The sequence below is a fragment of the Nerophis ophidion genome, linkage group LG21 (genome assembly GCF_033978795.1).
Source record: "Nerophis ophidion isolate RoL-2023_Sa linkage group LG21, RoL_Noph_v1.0, whole genome shotgun sequence".
In the NCBI taxonomy this organism is placed as follows: Eukaryota; Metazoa; Chordata; class Actinopteri; order Syngnathiformes; family Syngnathidae; genus Nerophis; species Nerophis ophidion.
Window position 1 is genome coordinate 19,692,203 of NC_084631.1, and position 21,657 is coordinate 19,713,859.

General features: G+C 38.4%; 1 protein-coding gene across 4 annotated transcripts in view; it reads left to right on the forward strand.

Annotated features, from left to right (window-relative positions):
- LOC133539864 (oxysterol-binding protein-related protein 10) overlaps positions 1-21,657 on the forward strand; it is a 196,079-nt gene that overhangs the window by 63,275 nt on the left and 111,147 nt on the right. For all 4 annotated transcript variants that reach the window (XM_061882123.1, XM_061882125.1, XM_061882126.1 and 1 more), the window contains exon 5: positions 13,676-13,870. In XM_061882123.1, coding sequence (XP_061738107.1) covers positions 13,676-13,870 — 195 coding nt within the window. The remainder of the gene's footprint in view (positions 1-13,675; positions 13,871-21,657) is intronic.

Below are 21,657 nucleotides of genomic sequence, written 5' to 3' on the forward strand. Positions count from 1 at the left end.
CCCAATAACCACGTTATATCGAACTTTGACTGTAATTGAAATAAATGTAAGCTAACATGCCTTTGAAAAAGAAAAACAAACTTTTATGTAATAAATATTGTATGGAAAACAATTTAAGAGAATGTACTACAAACAACTACAGTAGTTTTAATAAGTTATGTAATAATAAAGTACAGCATTTACGTTGGAGAGTGAATTCTATAAGTTATTTTTCAAGCTGTCAAACACACTATCTACAGCTTCTCCACATTTTCATGGATAATCGTCAGTCATTTAAGATATTATTTTAATGTCCTTGGCTGCGTCATTGGCTATTTCTGCTTCAATTTGGTGCAGACGAGCAGTGATATGCTCAAACTGCTTTGCCAAGTCATGTTTTTGATCGTTTCTTTAATTTTGCTTGGATCCTACTGTTATTTTTAGTATGCCAAGTGGGGGTATTGAGTCTTGTAGCTGAAATGATTGCTCGCAAACAAAAGCATAATTAGCCAAGAGACAGCTTAAAATACTTGTAAGTACTTGTTGAGGTACCATTGTATACCAGAGACTGCCTGATAGGTTTTTTTCACGGCCGATATCGATTATTATCAGTCAAGTATGCTAATAACTGATATTTGGGGCCGATGTTCATATGCAGTACAATTCACTTAAACATGAATTATATATTTCAGTTAACAACTGGACAAGGCTTAAAGTTTTTTTTTTTCCAACACTATTTTTTGGAAACGTTAGAATAGTTGCGACATAATCTTTTATGCGGTGCCAATGTTGTGGTCAATTTCGCACCAAAAACATCTGGGGGTTTCACAAACACGCGTGTCCACGACTGCGGGTCAACGGAGCATCAACATTTGCATTTCAAAATATAGTAAATCTCCTTGGAAAATTGGTAAGAAATATGGGATTTCTCTACATTCCAATAACTTGCCAGTTACAATTTTTTTTATTCATCAGTTAATGGATTTAATACGTTGTAAGGCTTTATCATGAGGAACCCTGAAATGTTGCAAACGTTTAAATCAATTCTGGGCTCCTTCATATGGCTTATTGTTGAGCCATTTTTCAAGCAGGCTGACATAATTTCATTCTGGATGTTAAAGTATGAGAATTCTGCCACTTCTTTACTTTTATTGTCATGCTTTGTCATGCCCTGTTTTTGGTTTTGTGGTATTTTCTCTGTGTTGGGGGTGTTTTCCTGTTTAGCGCTCATATTTTGTCCCCATGCAGCCACTTCACTCTGGCTTTTGAGCGCGGTTCTGAGCACCGGCTGGATATTTTTAATAATTATTCTCACCTGCTGCAAAATATTAAGCCAGCCTCTGGTGTGAGATCATGATCTTGTGACCGGTGTTCATGCGTCGCTCCATTGCTTTCCATTTTTAAAAGCCTACTGAAATGAGATTTTCTTAGTTAAACGGGGATAGCAGGTCCATTCTATGTGTCATACTTGATAATTTTGTGATATTGCCATATTTTTGCTGAAAGGATTTAGTAGAGATCATCGATGATAAAGTTTGCAACTTCTGGTCGCTAATAAAATAGCATGGCCTTTACCGGAAGTAGCAGACGATGTGCGCGTGACCTCACAGATTGTAGGGCTCTGTCACGCCAAATTTCTTCCCCCCTTCAAAAACCTTCCCCCCGGAAGAAACTACTTGAAGGACCCCAATGAGGGTGGAAGGACCTTAAAGTAGCCCACACAGCTCCCTGTTTTAGAAGCATTATAATTGGCTGATTGTCATAGGTGAAAAATAACGGTGAGGAAAAAATATTAGCATTTCAGCATGCTAACCTTTCAAGCTATTTTTGTTTCGCTAATTTTGCAGCTGTAACCCTTAACGGTGAGTAAAGAATATTAGCATTCCAGCATGCTAACCTTTCAAGCTATTTTTGCTTTGCTAATTTTGCAGCTGTAACCCTTAAGAGTCATATAACTTGGTATTGTCACGCCCTCATTGGGGTCCTTCAGGCATTGGAGGGGCTATCACGCCAAAATTCTTCCGGGGGAAGGTTTTTGTAGGGGGGAAGAAATTTGGCGTGACAGCTCCTCACATTGTTTACAATCACAGCCTCCAGCAGCAAGAGCTATTCGGACCGAGAAAGCGACAATTTCCCCATTAATTTGAGCAAGCATGAAAGATTCGTGGATGAGGAAATTTAGAGTGAAGGACTAGAGAAAAAAAAAAAGTAAAAATAAAGACGATTGCAGTAAGAGCGGTTCAGATGTTATTAGGGATAATTCTGGAAAATCCCTCATCTTTCTATTGTGTTGCTAGTGTTTTAGTGAGATTAAATAGTTCCTGAAAGTCAAAGGGGTGTGGCCACAGGTGTGTTGACGCCAAAGTCTCTGAGGGAAGTCCGCTGATGTCTCCGGTAAGAGCAGACTTATTACCACAATTTTCTCACCGAAAACTGCCGGTTGACATTTGGTCGGGATCCATGTTCGCTTGACTGCTCTGTTCCATAGTAAAGCTTCAACTTTGAGAATTTTAAAAAAGGAAACACCGGCTGTTTGTGTGGCTAAAGGCTAAAAGTTTCCCACCTCCATCTTTCTACTTTGACTTCTCCATTATTAATTGAACAAATTGCAAAAGATTCAGCAACACAGATGTTCAGAATACTGTGTGATTATACTTATAGCTTGGATTGGGCTGGAAAATAAAGTCAGCTACAACCCGAGACGTCAAACAGACGCATCATCATACGCGTCATCATACCGCGACGTATTCAACAGGACACTTCGCGGGAAATTTAAGATTGCAATTTAGTAAACTAAAAAGGCCGTATTGGCATGTGTTGCAATGTTAATATTTCATCATTGATATATAAACTATCAGACTGTGTGGTCTGTAGTAGTGGGTTTCAGTAGGCCTTAAACATGCCTGTGATTTTGGTGCACTTTCCTGTTCCACGTTTTTTCTTTTGTATTTTTAATCACTAAAGACCCCTTTACTTGCAAACTGTTGCCGGCTGTCTTTCTGCTTCCCGGATCAAGACACCAATCACAAACCATGCAGCCTCCCCGTAACATACATTACAGGGCGACAGTTTGGACACAGCTTCTCATTCAATGCTTTTTGTTTATTTTCATTGGAGATTGTCACTGAATGCATCAAAACTATCAATGAACACATGTGGAGTTATGTACTTAACAAAAAAAGTTGAAATAACTGAAAACACGTTTTAAATTTTAGTTTCTTCAAAATAGCCACCCTTTGCTCCGATTACTGCTTTGCACACCCTTGGCATTCTCTTGATGAGCTTCAAGAGGTAATCACCTGAAAAGGTGTCACTATGTTGATGTCTTCAGTGACAATCTACAATGTTAGTCATGATAATAAAAAAAAAAACACATTGAAATGAGGTGTGTCCAAACTTTTGGCCTGTACTGTATATAATCATACAGACCTTTTTCAAGCTGACTTAATCAATGGCATGCTAAACTCTAATACCCTATCCTATACTCTTCACTCGTAGTGCTGGTGGATACATAAAATCATGTGGCGTTATGTACTTAACAAAAAATGGTGAAATAACTGAAAAAATGTTTTACTTTCTAGTTTCTTCAAAAGAGCCACCCTTTCCTCTAATTACTGCTTTGCACACTCTTGCCATTCTGTCGATGAGATTCAAGAGGTAGTCACCTCAAGTCTACCTCAAGAGGTAGTGACTATACAAGCCGCACCAACTAAATTTTAGAAGAATAAATATTTTTCCATATTAGCCACGTCACAAATGATTTACACATACATATTTAGTTCATGTTCATACCTTAATTCTTTCCAAACGGCTGATCAAACAAAACAGAGGTCATTGTAATATCGAGCTGCGGGAATTACCTCCCCAATCAGCTAAACAGACTCAATAACTCAATGTTGGCGTCCTGGTGAGTTTACTGAAGAATTTGTGAAACTGAAACAATACAAAAGGAATGCTGTTGTAAGTTATTAATCCTATCACAGACACTCGTGGACATGTTAGCATATTAGCTAATGCTACCAACCCTAGCTTTATTACTTTGGGGTAGCATGTATGAAAGGAAACACTCTCAGACATCACACATTGGACGGTTAAGTAAGTATAAACAGTTTTAGTTACACTGTAAAACTTACAAATGTTTATTCCAAAAAAAAGATGCTGATACTAATGGCACATTCTAGCCATGTCCCAACTAGCAAACATGAATTGATTTACGTGGACCCCGACTTAAACAAGTTGAAAAACTTATTCGGGTGTTACCATTTAGTGGTCAATTGTACGGAATATGTACTGAACTGTCCAATCTACTAATAAAAGTTTCAATCAATCAAAAAAAACAAAAACGCAGCGTCCTCACGCAATGTAGCGGCTAATGTCCCACCCGATTCACAATGCAGCAGAGCCTCTTCTAAGTGAGCAGTGCTTGCTTCCATGTTTGAAAATAAAGTAATTTTTCTTACAAGTGTCATTCCTAGAGGACAAAAAAATAACTAAATATGCTACACTACACACCATAAGAGGATATTCTAACTGATAACTGCAAGCTAGAGCTATTGAATGTAAACAAAGGTGGGCGGATCGATACTTATTAAGACATTGACGAAACCAAGTACATCATCCATCTATCCATCCATTTCCTACCGCTTGTCCTTTTTGTGACCCCGGGGGGTGCTGGAGCCTATCTCAGCTGCATACTGGTGGAAGGCGGTGTACACCCTGGACAAGTCGCTACTTCATCGCAGGGCCAACACAGATAGACAGACAACATTCACACTCACATTCACACACTAGGGCCAATGTAGTGTTGCCAATCAACCTATCCCCAGGTGCAAGTCTTTGGAGGTGGGAGAAAGCCGGAGTACCTGGAGGGAACCAACGCAGTCACGGGGAGAACATGCAAACTCCACACAGAAAGATCCCGAGCCCAGGAGGGCACTAACCCCAGTGCCACTTTTTTACTTTAAAATAATAATAGATTTTATTTGTAAAAAAACACTTTACATGGGATACAGTGTATTACAAAATAAATAAATAAATAATAAATATCATGACCATTATTTTTTATTATCAATAATGGTTGTTTTTGTTATTGTTTATATTTTGCATTTCATTTACCTCGAAAGTTTGAAGTCGGAGCTGGGCATGACGTCAGAGCCGAGTTATGAACGTTCCAGTTCAGCTGTGAAGTAGTGTCTGCACAATAAACGTCAGTCACAGACACACACAGAAACGCACGCGCGCACACACAACTATTTGGCACAATAGTGCTGATATCCATCCATCCATCCATCCGTCATAAAAGAAAAAATAAACAATCTAGTAGGGGTGTGGGAAAAATTTGATTCGAATACGAATCGAATCGTTTACGTTGTGTGATTCTGTTACAAATATATGCCAGACTGTGAACCCACACCAAACAAGAAGGACAAACACATTTCGGGAGAACATCCGCATAGTAACACAACATAAACACACTAGAACAATTACCCAAATTCCATGCAGACCTAACCCTTCCGGGCTACAATATACACACCCCTGCTACCACCAACCCCCCACATCCCCACTCTCCCTACTTGCGTCGGTTGAAGTGTTGTATATTGTAGCCCTGCAAGGTTTTCTGGGTATTTGTTCTCTTGTGTTTAAGTTGTTAGGGTGCGAAAATTCTCCTAAAAAGGGTTTGTCATTCTTGTTTGGTGTGGGTTCACAGTGTGGCCCATATTTGTAACAGTGTTAGTTGTTTATACGGCACCCTCAGTGTGATCTGTGTGGCTGTTGAACGAGTACATCTTGCAGCCACTAACGTTGTTCTGCACAAGGCTCACACAACATGATATGGAGCCGGCACATTACTTGTGTGATATAAAACCGTGCGCGATGACATATAGTGGAGCAGTAGTCCTCTGCTAGGGGGTGCGCGAACCCCTGGAGGAACTTGAAGGTATGCCAAGGGACAAGTGAGATTTATTAAATACTTTCAAAAAACAGCAACAATTCATACATCCTTAATACATATGTTTATTGAATAATACTTCAATGCAGTATGAATGTAAGTTCATAAACTGTGGAAAAATAATACAACAATCCATCATTCAGTGTTGACAGCTCGACTTTTTTTGGACATGTTCCATAAATATTGCTGTTAAAGATTAATTTTTTTGTGAAGAAATGTTTAGAAATTAAGTTAATGGATCAAGATGGATCTCTGTTACAATCCCCAAAGAGGGCACTTTAAGTTGATGATTACTTCTATGTGTAGAGATCTTTATTTATAATTGAATGACTTGTTTATTTTTCAACAAGTTTTTAAGTTATTTTTATATCCTTTTTTCCAAATAGTTAAAGAAATACCACTACAAATGAGCAATATTTTGCACTGTTATACAATTGAATAAATCAGAAACTGATGACATAGTGATTGATTTTATTTCTTTATCTCTTTTTTTCAACCAAAAATGCTTTGCACTGATTAAGGGGTACTTGATTTACAAAATATTTTCAGAGGGGGTACATCACTGAAAAAAGGTGAGAACCACTGTTGTAGAGGACGTTAAAGGCAGTACAGTCACGGCAGCCCTTAATAATGTGAAAATTGGGTCGAATTCGGGAGAATGGTTACACCAGTAGATTGTCGGGAGGTGCACTGAAATTCAGGAGTCTCCCGGAAAAATCGCGAGGGTTGGCAAGTATGTTGCTAGGGCGGGAAAGCCATTCATAGAAGGTGAAATCATTAAAAAGTGCATGTTATATTTTTTAAGAAATCTTTTCTTGCGGCCCAGCCTCACCCAGTTTCTGCATCCAGTGGCCCCCAGGTAAATTGAGTTTGAGACCCCTGTTGTAGGGCATATCACCCATTCCTGGTTAAATTTTGTAGTTTTTTCCTTTTACAAATCAAATCATCTCAACCGGCAGAGATAGTATGCATTTGATCCCAAAGGAGGGGAAAGGTGAATTGGAAAATGAAGAGATCTAACTGAATGGAGAAGTGCAGGTTAAGTCAGTCATCATCTAGAGTTTCTTTAACCCGGTTTCATGCAGCATGGCCACAAAAGAACCAAGGTTAGTTCTTTCTATCATCAGTGCTCTGTTTATTTGATTTATTTTATCTCTACCAGTGAGGTAGCCAGGCCTCTGTTATCTTGGAGCAGATCCATCTCTGGGGCCCTCTTTCCCAGCCCTCCTGTGAGGAGAGACGTGCGAAGATAACCGTCCTGACTTTATTGTGGGTTTGCGCATAGAGGCTGTCACACTACTAAGAAAAGTGTCAGAGGGATAAGCGGAACGAAAAATATGTATAAAAGCTGATGGCGCTGCGAAATTGTAATCTACGGCAGCAGGCTGGCTCATTATCCCTGCTGAGTTGCACCTTTGTCATAACCAATCAGCTCATTTCTTTGGTACTGCGGTCTCACACATGCATCTTTTTTCGTTAAGTAGTGTGACTATATTTCCTTCCTCTATTTAAAGCTGTTTGTGTGTCGCCAGCTCCTAATTCCAAATGTGTATTTATCAAAAATAATCAAAAAACACAACCAATGTGTGTCACAGTAGTGGTTTAAGAAAACTGGTTTAACAAATGTTTGTATTTGTTCATCATCATCATCATCATCAGCCGTTGTCAGTCCACTGCTGGACGAAAGCCTCAGCATGTTTCTGCCATTTGGCGTACTTTTCATGCTGGTTACTAGCCTACACCTTCCACGCTGGCTTGGTGCGGGTTGGAAGGGGTATTTTATATCAGAGATCCTTCTCCTAGACTAGTTGCCTTACTGGGCTGTTGAACTTAGTCTGTCCCTTGTATTTGTTACAGTTGACAAAAGGGTGTCTAATGAGGTTTATGCTGCTGATTTGTATGTGTCTAGGGTAGGGCTGTTCACAATTAAACCGATACGGTATAATATTCCGGTACCTGAGAATCAATACTAGTACCAATTTTCAGTAATTTTGTGTGTGCTAATAATAGGGGTGTACATCTCTACCTTAAATGCTGATCTGATATTAATCTTGATACACGAGTTACAATATGATAACAATAGTTTTTAAAACATTGCAATTTGATGCGATTCAGTGCAATACGATACGATTTGTTTCGATGCAGATGGACGCTTTGCATGGTGAAAAGGAAAATTGAACGTATCATCTATCAAACAGAACAATGTAATGTGTTTAGTTTTTGAATAGACACATAATAAACAGTTATGGATCATTTCAAATAGTAGAATTATCAACTTCAATGCATTGCAATCCATAAACTTACAGTTAAATAAAAATGCAAATCATGATTCTAACCGTAAATTACTTTTCTTATGTTGATTCCTAGTTTAGTTGTATTTTTCTTTGATCTACATTGTTAAATGTTAGCGTATCAATTTCATTAAAAGACTGAAGGGTCTCTGAGATGTTCACAAATAAAACCAAATCTATTGACTGGCTCATAAAATAAAACGATAGATTTGTTTTTATTTGAAGCATGACTCAACCGAGGCAGAAACAGCGGCAGCTTTGCACAGAAAAGGTGTGTGTCTCCTCTCTGCTCTGACGAGAATGGCATGCAACTTTATTGTCATTGCACTTAAAAGTACAACGAAACGTGTTTTCAATACTAGCTGTCTAAGAGCAGACATTCGGTGCTCATACCAGCACCGCTCGTACGTTAAAGACTGATTGGTTGATTGAAACTTTTATTAGTAGATTGCATAGTACAGTACACATTCCGTACAATTGACCACTATATGGTAACACCCGAATAAGTTTTTTAACTTGTTTAAGTCGGGGTCCACGTTAATCAATTCGTAACAGAGTGTTACATGCTTTCATGTCTCCTAACATCCCAAAACAATTGCAAGATTTGTCGCTCGTCGCTTTTGAGAAAGAAAGTCACTATGAGGTGTTGGAAAGATTCTAGATTTAGCTAGAAAGTCGCCAAGTTGAGGAAAAAAGACACTCGAGAATAACTGCCCTGCTTCTGATTGGTTTACACTGCGTGGTGACTTCCAACGGTACTCTCGTATTATGTCTTCACAAAAGTCTAGCAAGATTAGATGTACAAACCCAGTTTCCATAGGAGTTGGGAAATAGTGTTTGATGTAAATATAAACGGAATACAATGATTTGCAAATCCTTTTCAACCCATATTCAATTGAATGCACTACAAAGACAAGATATTTGATGTTCAAACTCATAAACTTTATTTTTTTTTTGCAAATAATAAACAACTTAGAATTTCATGGCTGCACCACGTGCCAAAGTAGTTGGGAAAGGGCATGTTCACCACTGTTACATCACCTTTTTTTTTAACAACACTCAATAAACGTTTGGGAACTGAAGAAACTAATTGTTGAAGCTTTGAAAGTGGAATTCTTTCTCATTCTTGTTTAATGTAGAGCTTCAGTCGTATAAAAGTCCGGGGTCTCCGCTGTCGTATTTTACGCTTCATAATGCGCCACACATTTTTGATGGGAGACAGGTCTGGACTGCAGGCGGGCCAGGAAAGTACCCGCACGCACTCTTTTACTACGAAGCCACGCTGTTGTAACATCTGGCTTGGCATTGTCTTGCTGAAATAAGCAGGGGCGTCCATGATAACGTTGCTTGGATGACAACATATGTTGCTCCAAAGCCCGTATGGACCTTTCAGCATTAATGGGGCCTTCACAGATGTGTAAGTTACCCATGCCTTGCGCACTAATACACCCCCATACCATCACAGATGCTGGCTTTTGAACTTTGCGCCTATAACAATCCGAATGGTTATTTTCCTCTTTGTTCTGGAGGACACCACGTCCTCTGTTTCCAAATTAAATTTGAAATGTGGACTCGTCAGACCACAGAACACTTTTTCGCTTTGCATCAGTCCATCTCAGATGAGCTCGGGCCCATCGAAGCCGGCGGCGTTTCAGGGTGTTGTTGATAAATGGGTTTGGCTTTGCATAGTAGAGTTTTAGCTTGCACTTACAAATGTAGCGAACAACTGTAGTTACTGACAGTGGTTTTATGAAGTGTTCCTGAGCCCATGTGGTGATATCATTTACACACTGATGTCGGTTTTTGATGCAGTACCGCCTGAGGGATCAAAGGTCCGTGATATCATCGCTTACGTGCAGTGATTTCTCCAGATTCTCTGAACCTTTTTATGATTTTACGGACCGTAGATGGTAAAATCCCTACATTCTTTGCAATAGCTTGTTGAGAAATGTTGTATTAAAACTGTTCGACAATTTGCTTACAAAGTGGTGACCCTCGCTCCATCCTTTTTTGTGAATTACTTAGCATTTCATGGAAGCTGTTTTTATACCTAATCATGGCACCCACCTGTTCCCATTTAGCCTGCACACCTGTGGGATGTTCCGTATAAGTGTTTGATGAGCATTCCTCAACTTTATCAGTATTTATTGCCACCTTTCCCAACTTCTTTAGTCACGTGTTGCTGGCATCAAATTCTAAAGTTAATGATTATTTGCAAAAAAAAAATGTTTATCAGTTTGAACATCAAATATGTTGTCTCTGTAGCATATTCAACTGAATATGGGTTGAAAATGATTTGAAAATCATCGTATTCCGTTTATATTTACATCCAACACAATTTCCCAACTCATATGGAAACGGGGTTTGTACAATCAACCGATTCATGACTTTTCAACCGGACATCAATCGATCCATACTACATGTAGATCGATACAAAGGCTCGCCAAACGATGTATTCATATTTTTAGAGTTAAAAACGGTTTTCGGTTTGTACCGTTTAATTTCTACACTTCTAGTTGTATTATACCTGGGGATAAGTTGATTGGCAACACTAAAATTGGCCCTAGTGTGTGAATGTGAGTGTGAATCTTGTCTATCTATCTGTGTTGGCCCTGTGATGAGGTGAAGACTTGTCCAGGGTGTACCCCGCCTTCCGCCCGAATGTAGCTGAGATAGGCGCCAGCACCCCCCGTGACCCCAAAAGGGACAAGCGGCAGAAAATGGATGGATGGATAGTTATATTAATTGTTTTTGATAATATAATAATTTTTTTTATTGCAGCGTTAAACATGAGCTGATTATAACTGCTGCCCAGTTGTTATAGCTTGTTTTATTGTGACATCTCTGAGTCTCAGTTACAGTTGCAGATCCAATACCTTTGGTGGTAATAGTGTATAGTTTATGGTGCGTTAGCAAGTCAGCTCAGTTTTTACTGTCTAGTCTTTTGTTGTGCCCCAAAAGTTTTAATACTGTAAGTTATAATGCACCAGCTGTTTGATTGTAACGTGCATCTTGGTTGTAGTTTTGATTAACAAATTTGGAGGTGTTGAAATTGCCATGTAAAATTGCGAATGCTAATCTGTGGCATGTCTATAGCAAAGCAAATATATACTAGAATCAAGTTGGCGCATATTTGGTAAAGTGGAGCTTTACTTTACTTACAGTACGATAGAGATATTTTCAAAGTACATTTCTTTGTTTGCATTGAAAATTTCAACATTTGCTTGAGGTACAGTAGTTTAGCTATGTACCCTCTCAGTGCTGCTGAAGTGCTCGCCAATTCCCTGCTTAGTCGGCAACCGGGCGTGACGTTACTTGGAACCCAGGTACTGAAACCTGACACCGTTGGGTTTTACGTGAATTGGTGCCTGGTAGCACCGGCGGGATTAAGTCGATGCCAAAAAAAAGAGTACCGGATTCAATACGCATCCCCTAGTTTGGAGATGTATTCCCTAAATTTCTTAAAAATAACAAACAACATTAAAATGAATTAATCATCATATTTCAGGAAACAGGTGAATAAAATCATACGCCTTTTCAAACACTGCTTTTAGAACAGAACGTTTAACTTTTTGCATGTGTGTGCGAATCGTGGGACTAAGTGGACATAATGCTTGCAGCTCGTAGAAACGTCAGTGCCCTCTAGAAAGCCACATATACGTGACATACAGCATCTTTAAGGCTTCTTCAGGGACTTAAAATATGTGTTTGAATCCCAACCACAACGTGACGTATAATCAACAAATTCTAAAGGTTTTCTAGACCAGTGGTTCTCAAATGGGGGTACGCGTACCCCTGGGGGTACTTGAAGGTATGCCAAGGCGTATGTGAGATTTTTCAAAAATGTTCTAAAAATAGCAACGATTCAAAAATCCTTTATAAATATATTTATTAAAATAATAATTAAACAAAATATGAATGTAAGTTCATAAACTGTGAAAAGAAATACAACAATGCAATATTCAGTGTTGACAGCTAGATTTTTTTGTGGACATGTTCCATAAATACTGAGGTTAAAGGTTTCTCTTTTTGTGAAGAAATGTTTAGAATTAAGTTTATGAATCCAGATGGATCTCTATTACAATCCCCAACGAGGGCATTTTAAGTTGATGATTACTTCTATGTGTAGAAATCTTTATTTATAATTAAATCAGTAGTTATTTTTATATCTTTTTTGCCAAATAGTTCAAGAAAGACCACTACAAATGAGCAATATTTTGCACTGTTATGGAAATTTAATAAATCAGAAACTGATGACATAGTGCTGTATTTTACTTCTTTATCTCTTTTTTTCAACCAAAAATGTTTTGTTCTGATTAGGGGGTACTTGAATTAAAAACATGTTCACAGGGGGTACATCACTGAAAAAAGGTTGAGAACCACTGTTCTAGACTATTACTTGTGATAAGTCAGTTTCAGCTCCCCCCCACTGAAACTTAATGGGATTTAAGGTGGTCCTTATTGAGCCACTGTTTTGTTGCCTTGGTTTTATATATTTTTTCAATTGTCATACTGGTAGACGTATGGCATGTTTTCAGTGTTCTGGCTATTGTTTGTTTTTTTAGTGTTCTGGTGGTTCTTATCCAATATTATATGGTACATAAAACTCTAATTTGATGAAGTCTTCCTGTCTTGAACCTTAACTGAAAAACATCCCCAAAGATAGGGCTGCACGATATGGCAAAACAAATTATCACGATAATTTATTTTTATATCATCCGATCTTGATTAATATCACAATTTGTGTTTTTTTATTAAAACTGATTGTCCCGTGTAAGACTATGCAGAGTACAGCATCCCTACTGTTCCCTACCGCAGTATCTTGTGACAGACATTTCCACATACTTTTTGTCAAAAATTTGCCGATAGTGACTGGTTGCTGATTAGCACATCGCTTTCATTTTTTTAACATTCTGTTTTTCTTTGCCAAAATAAACCTGTCAAACTATTTGTGGGATTGTTAACTAAACAAAATCAGCAAAGTATCAAATAATTATTACCCCTTACTGTATGTATATGTTTTTTGTTTTTTTTACTCGCAGCATTTCTTTTTGGATGCATGCTCACTGTATCTAAAATGAAACTTCCCCCTCAGTCTTTCAGACAAAGACTCTCTTGGTAAGATAAGGCCAAAAAAGGTCAAGAGAGAGTTTTTTCAAACAGTTAAAGCTGCCACTCACTGATGTAACAGCACAGCTTAAGTTTTTCATGCTTGATTTGTCGCTTTAAAGCAGTGTTTCTTGACCTTTTTCAGTCATGGGCGTCTTTAAGAACCGGATGAAAGCTATGGACACTCTTCCCCAGAAATATTCACATAAACACAACTTCAATGTGTATAACTGCACTTTATTTATGTAGATGTTATCTCCTTCATTCATACACAACCTACTTATAGTTCTGTTTTAGGTGTTCATATTACCATTTGGTTTTACTTCTCATTGTCTTCCTTCCTTAGGGGTCATCCTGTGGCCGCAACCGTAGCTTCTCCCTCCTCCCCCACCTAAATCCGTCTTCATCGCCGGCTCCTCAGAGGCAGCTCGGCCATACTTCCTCGCCCGGTAACATTGTGACAATAACGCACCACAAGTCTCCAGCTGCAGCACGGCGGGCCAAGAATCAGTACCCGGGACAGCTGCATGAGGTCAAAGAGGTGGGTGACAAAGACATTGCATCACGGAAGTCCAAAGGAGGCGGCCAAGGAGCCATTTTTGCCCGACGGGTTGTTTCTTATTGTTCCCTGGCATACACTGAAATGAAAATGTGCCAATGGGACGCAGGCCGAACAGTGATTCTATGTATCCAGCAGCATCATGAATAAGGAATTTAGCCCCATCCTGCCATATATAGTATAAGGTAGTAGATGTCAGCATGCTTAGTAGTTGTGCCATCCATTAAGTAAGCTTGAAAGCGGTCTCTATGAATATATACAGTACAGGCCAAAAGTTTGGACACACCTTCTCATTTCAATGCTTTTTTTTTTATTTTCATGACTATTTACATTGTAGATTGACGCTGAAGGCATCAACATTATGACACCTGTGAACTTAAAACCATTTCAGGTGACTAGCTCTTTAAGCTCATCAAGAGAATGCCAAGAGTGTGCAGAACAGTAATCAGAGCAAAGGGTGGGTATTTTGAAGATAGTAAAATATTTAACATTTTCAGTTATTTCACCTTTTTTTGTTAAGTACATAACTCCACATGTGTTCATTCATAGTTTTGATGCCTTCAGTGCCAATCTGCCATGCAAATAGTCATGAAAGTAAAGAAAACACATTGAATGAGAAGGTGTGTCCAAACTTTTGTCCTCTACTGTGTGTTGTTTGCAAAGCTACCATTTGGGGGCCAAAATAAATTTAGCTGACATGTTTGATTCCATAGCCTCCTCACCTAAGCCCGCCTACTTTGTTGCGAATGATAAGCGGTCTTTGATGTCTTTCACATACTTGGTCATTAGTGCTGTCTTAAATGAAATGTTTTTCAACGATTACGGTAATTTTTCAAACTGTGTTCACTCTTCGCAGTTCACTTAGAACCCTATTCTACCGTTTACTTTTAAGCCACTTAAAGTTATGCTCCTTTCTCTTATTCGTATTCTCCCATCCAGCCTGCTGACATGCCCACCCTATACCAACTTTTCTTACCTGTTGATACCTGCTTTTCTGTATTTGGGATCCCCAAAAGTCCTAAAAATGTTTAAATAAAACAGTCGAGGCATTGCATAGATATTTAATGAAATAATCTTATTTTTGGAATTTGCTCTGTCCTGTGACATATTCTGGCCTGTGACATCTGCGGATATCTCCATATATGGTATAAATTTACCCAACGATCTTTGTGCTAGTCTGCCATTGTAGTACGCGCTGAAGTCAAAAAGCTCATTATTTTTCTCTATCCTCTTCTTGTGGGGCAGACTGGCTTGTACATGCACATACATCCTCTGCTGTTGCCATTTGTAATACAAAGTAGCGTTTAGTTCCAAATTCTATCCGTCAGTAGAATACTGAAACGCTAAAAACTACAACATGAATGACGGGGAGAAGACGCAGTTGAAGTGGAGGCACGTAAATAAGATGGCCCCAAAAAATGGCGCAACCTGAAGAGACGGTCAGAAATAGGCTTGGAAGAATGTATGTAAAACGTAATCCATGCAAAATCCTGAATGTGGAGTTTTACTAACACTTGTAAATGTCATTTAAATACATGTGAAAGGTAGCACTGGAATACATATCTTAGTTGCTATGACAGGAATGTGTTTATAAATTGTAGTTTCTTTAATGGCTTCCATTATTGTTTTTACTCAGTCTTTGAAGCAAACTCGGGTGAGGTAAGAACTCTCCTGCTTTCCGAGTAGGAAATCCTACCTTGGGGGCGTTTCAATTGAGATTTCCAACGAGAATAAATGGAACGCACCATGAGTGCCCGGACACAAGAAGGCTTTAAGGGCAAAAACAAAATGATTTAAATCGGAGCCAATAGTAAGAAATCATTTAAACATTCAATTGTTATTGTTACATCCCTTTTTTTGGCTGTTTGTAATATTGTTTTAAAAAGTAATCATTCAATGAACCAGAAAATTGGCATTAGATTGATACTCAAATTTGTAGCATCACCTAAAACTAATGTTAAGTATCTAAACAACATAAGAATAAGTGCTTAGTACATTTTAACAGAAGTATAGAGAGAAACAAGTCAGTCCGTGACTTTTTCAGAGTGCAGTTATCATGTTATGTTTTTAGTTTATCGTTGCATCACTAGTTGCAACATGATGCTATGCTACCGATTTCTTTGCTCCTGCATCCATGAGACTTTTGAGAGTTAATAAGAATCATTATGAAAGAAAGATTGTCTTTTCTGTTGGTGCCCGTCAGTCCTAGGAATTTATCCAAGTGCATTTATCTAACATGGATTTCGATAATTCTAATTCAAAACCGTTTTGAGTTTTACCGTGGTTGTCATTAATACTGTTTATCGTTACATCCCAAGTTGAGACGAGGGAAAATATCACTATAAGGCTGTAAACGTAAGATTCAATCTAAAAAACTAACAATCAACCCTTGATTGATTAATTGTCAAGTCTCAATACTTTCACTGTACGTTGGGTAGCTTTTAAGTCAGGTTTTTCCCCGTTTGCCAAGTCTATATACTTTTAGAACAGCTCAATACTATTTCCAATTTGTCTTCCTCCCTTTCTCTCCTCAATGGATACATGTTCAGTAGTGAATAATGACAGGACAGGGTTTGCAATCGGAAAAAGCTTAAGCGATAGAGACATTGCTTGTTTCCTCCCGTTTTTGTGGAGAAATGTAATGCGCTTTTCAGCCTGTTGCTAACCAGCCGATCATCCGGCAGCTGAATTAGGGGGATAAACGAGACAAGGAGAAACAATAGGCTTTTTAAATGTAACACATGGTTTGACAAATTGAAAATAAAGTCTGTCTTTTAACATATTTTGTGTTAAGTTGCTTGCATTTGACAGCATGTGTACATGTGCCGTCTTAAAAAGCAACTTGTGTAAGATGGAGATTAGTTGCATGTGGTCCTGATTTGAAGAAGCCGAACACCTGTGAGACCACATTCAGTTTTTTTATGTCTATGTACGTAGTATTTCTCATAAACACATGTATTTCATAAAACACACACCACAAACTACTGTTTTTAATTTTACTATGTTTAACCTACAAAAACGTGTGTCTTCAATTGGTTACATACTGTACAGTTGAGGTTAGAAGTTTAGAAATACTCATCACAGGAGTTAATTTCATGTTAATTTTGGGCCCTGAAGAATTTATTCAAACCATACTTCTCATAGGCTGGAATGACTACACTCGGATTTTACAGTATTTCCCCTTTCTTGACATCTTGCCAATCCACACAAATGTAGCCAATCCTTACAAATTATGAATGGCCTTGCCACTTTGTCCAATCCCCCAAATTTTCACGCCAGGTATGGGTATGAAAACGAGAACCGGTTCCGAGTGTTTGAATTCTTGCACCACATAATATTTTTAAAAATATATTTTGCAATACAAGAAGGTAACCACACTTCATCTTTTACGTGATATATTTGCTGCCATCTCGAGGCAAGGGACGGTGTGGCGCAGTGGGGAGAGTGGCCGTGCGCAACCCGAGGCTCCCTGGTTCAATCCCCACCTAGTACCAACCTCGTCACATCCGTTGTGTCCTGAGCAAGACACTTCACCCTTGCTCCTGATGGGTGCTGGTTAGCGCCTTGCATGGCAGCTTCCTCCATCAGTGTGTGAATGGGTAAATGTGGAAGTAGTGTCAAAGCGCTTTGAGTACCTTGAAGGTAGAAATGCGCAATGCGAGTACAACCCATTTATTATAATTTATTTATAACAAAACATTGACTTTATTTGTTTGATATTTAGCTTGAGGTTTGAATAACAGGCTTCATAGTTAGTACACGTAAGCCAGCAGACTGGCATGTTTGTACAACGTTAGCTCTAATCATTTGTTTCCACAAAGTTTTGTGACTATTTGCCTGTAAGGAAAAATGTATTTGTTGTTTTATTTCAATTTTGTTCCGGTAAAAATTCAAAACAATCGCAATAGTAATTTGTGTTTGCCTGTCAATGGGCTCATCCGTTGTATGTTAGCATTAAGCTAGCGACATAAGAGTCAACATTTGTCCTATATGGTTGTATTGCTTTTTGTCAGTAGATACCAAACTGTGTTGTTGATTCAAAATTAGTCTTAAATATATGTGCTCTTCTCTGTGCTTAGTTTTACAATAACTCCATTCTTGAAATTATCAACAACCTGAAGTAGTTTTTTCATCAACATTTTAAAGGAGTGTACAAAGTGCTGCCTGTCTTACAATGTTGTAATAAAATAGGCAGCAACAATTCAAAAATATGCGATCTAACGAAAGAACAAAAAATATATGTTTATCAATGAATAAATACAGTTGTCTTTAAATATACCGTATTTTTCGGACTATAAGTCGCAGTTTTTTTCATAGTCAGGAGCGACGTATGTGTGAAATTAGTAACACATTACCGTAAAATATCAAATAATATTATTTAGCTCATTCACGTAAGGGACTAGACGTATAAGATTTCATGGGATTTAGCGATTAGGAGCGACAGATTGTTTGGTAAATGTAATGCATGTTCTATATTTTATAGTTATTTGAACGACTCTTACCATAATATGTTATGTAACATACCAGGCACATTCTCAGTTGGTTATTTATGCGTCATATAACGTACACTTATTCAGCCTGTTGTTCACTTGTCTTTATTTATTTTGAATTGCCTTTCAAATGTCTATTCTTGGTGTTGGGTTTTATCAAATAAATTTTCCCCAAAAATGCGACTTATACTCCAGTGCGACTTATATATGTTTTTTTCCTTCTTTATTGTGCATTTTCGGCGGGTGCGGTTTATACTCCGGAGCGACTTATACTCCGAAAAGTACGTTACCTATAATTTTTATTCACCCCTTTTAAGTGGTCATATTATAATTTATTTTTTACATTATAACATTGCCTTGTAATGGTGGATCTTGGGTCAAAATGTTGCATAGATTTTGTTTTACAGACCATCTTCAAGCCGCTTTCTGACCGTCTCTACAGAATGCACCATTTTGTGAGCGGTCTGATTTACGTGCCTCCACGTCGACTGCGTCTTCTTCCTGTCAGCCATGTTGTAGTTTTAACGCTTCTATATTGAGTCTAATGACCGATATAAGTTAGAACTGTACACTAGTTTGTGTTAGAAATAGAAACAGCGGAGGATGCATGTGTATGTACGAGCCAGTCAGCCCCTACAACAAAAGGGTGAAAAAAAGGAGCCTACTGACTACAACGTCGGAATACAATGGCAGACTCGCACTCTTCGGGTAAACCTCAACCAAATATGGAGAAATCCACAGATGTCACACTTTAAAAAAAGGTCACAAATTGGAGGAAGTATGAGGGAAGGCAAGATTGTTTTTTATAACTATGGTTGGATTTCAAATTTTCGGTACTTATGCAGATCCCAAATTCACAAAAACAGGCACCAATAGATAAAAGTCGGTTTTGCATAATAGGTCCCCTTAAAAGAAAACACATGCATCATAGCCAGTTGTTGAAACCGACCTAGCCATGCCCCCACCGCCACTAATAGGTTGGCAATCTGTGGGAAACACTGCTATATAATGTGCCAGAAGATCCCAACAGTGTTTGACCGAAAGTTTTTTTTTTCTAAACATGACTTTATAGACCTTGATTTGTCATGTAGGAACAGAAACAGGCTGTTCCCACAAAGCTGGAATTATGCAAAATGTCTTGGCAAGAGCATAGCAGACAATACCTCAAATGGAGATCAGGACTTTAAGGTTTCAAAGTTTCCCTGTTTGACAGTATTCCCTGCATTCCATTCCCTTCACGCCTTTCTGGCTTCTAGTCATGCTTTCCCGGATTCCGATGTACCACGCTGTGTTTCTGCATCATATTGCTAAGAATATCCCATCCAAGTGATTCACTCGGTTGACAGAAAGAGAGCAGCTTGCCGTCAGTCAATGGAGAATCTTTTCTCACATTCCAGGAGCAGACACATGCACACACTGCAATCAACCTGCTGCAGTCTGAGTGCAATACTGAGCATATGGCGTGTTCATTAAGCAAAACAAACACTCCTGGTGCTCGTGTTCCCACGTCAGACTGAGAAAACAAGGCCCTCTGTGGCTTGTGATTCTTTTTCCTTTGGTCTTCACTTTCTTCTGACCTGATTCCTACAGTAACTGCCATCATTTAGCGCTCCCTTGTTTCCACTTCGTTTGACATCTTTCCTTCATTCCTCGCAGTGCCATGACAACACAACACACAGGGCTGAGGGATGCCGAATTCGACTGTGAAGGATTGTTCTTTTTCTGGAACTTATACTCTAGGGTAGACGGTGGAGATAAAGACGCTGCTGCATTTAAAAACAAATTACTCCGAAAATTTTGCGGCAATGTATTCTCTGCATGTTTTGCCTTGACAAACAACTCTCATTTTCTTAACCTTTTGGGCGGGAAGCCAACAGATCAGTGTGGGGTTAAAAATCTCAAGGACATCCAAAATGTTCTTAGAAATGCATAATTTTTTTTTTTTTTTAGTAGTCCATACCAATAACCAACCTTATTTTTGTCTGTTATTTTTTAAAATGTAGATTTGACTATAGTTTGTGCACTTGTTGTTCAGTTGTTTGAAGTTTATTTGGAACACAATTTCAATATGATGCATCACATGGAGGTAAGAAAGGCTAAAACAAAGGTGCACATGACAAACTGTAGCTGTAAATATGCACTAATAGGTCTAAAAATGACAATAAATAATACTAATCGATCTTTTCACTCTTGTATCGATCATGTACTGATACTACCCTTTATGGATTGATTGGCCCGCCACTTACATTTCGGGTACTGGCTGCAACAATGCTGACACCCCAATATTTGTTGTTTTACTATCCTCCCAAACTCTTGTTAATTTCCTGTTAATAACTGCTTACTTTCTGCTTTAATGTTTTTAAATTGTGACTTTTAAAGTTCAATACAGTCTCATTTCTTTGCGTTAGCTCAGCTATTAGCATGCCTGTCCTGCCTTCCATTTGGTGTGTAACTTGTTTAGCCTCGTCCTCCAGTGATAAAGTTACAGGAATACTATATACAGTTGTTTTTGATGTAATGGAGGGAGTGTTGGGTTAGTTACTGAAACCAGTAATTTGTTACAGTTACTAATTACTTTATTTCAAATGTAACTCGGCTACTAATTCAGTTACTTACACCAAAAAGTAATGCGTTACTTACTGTGAAAAGTAACTATTTAGTAGAGATCTTTCCGATAATATCGGACTGCCGATATTATCGGCCGATAAATGCTTTAAAATGTAATATCGTAAATTATTGGTATCGGTTTAAAAATCCTCGGTATCTGTTTCAAAAAGTACAATTTATGACTTTTTAAAACGCTGCTGTGTACACAAACGTAGGGGGTAGTACAGAGCGCCAATTGACCTTAAAGGCACTGCCTTTACTTGCCGGCCCAATCACATAATATCTACGGCTTTTCACACACAAGTGATTGCAAGGCATACTTGGTCAACAGTTATATACAAGATAAACACAACAGAACAAAAACCCAGGACCCCTCGCGGCACTAACTCTTCCAGGACACTACATTATACACCCCAGCAACCCCCAACCCCACCCACCTCAACCTCCCCATGCTCTCTCAGGGAGAGCATGTCCCAAATTCCAAGCTGCTGTTTTGAGGCATGTTTAAAAAAAATTACTTCAATTATAAATATGTTGGCATTTTTACTATAACTTGAAGTGATTTATTTTGGAAAACCTTGTTACATTGATTAATGCATCCAGCAAAACATCACAACAAAATTAGGCATAATAATGTGTTAATTCCACGACTGTATATATCGGTTGATATCG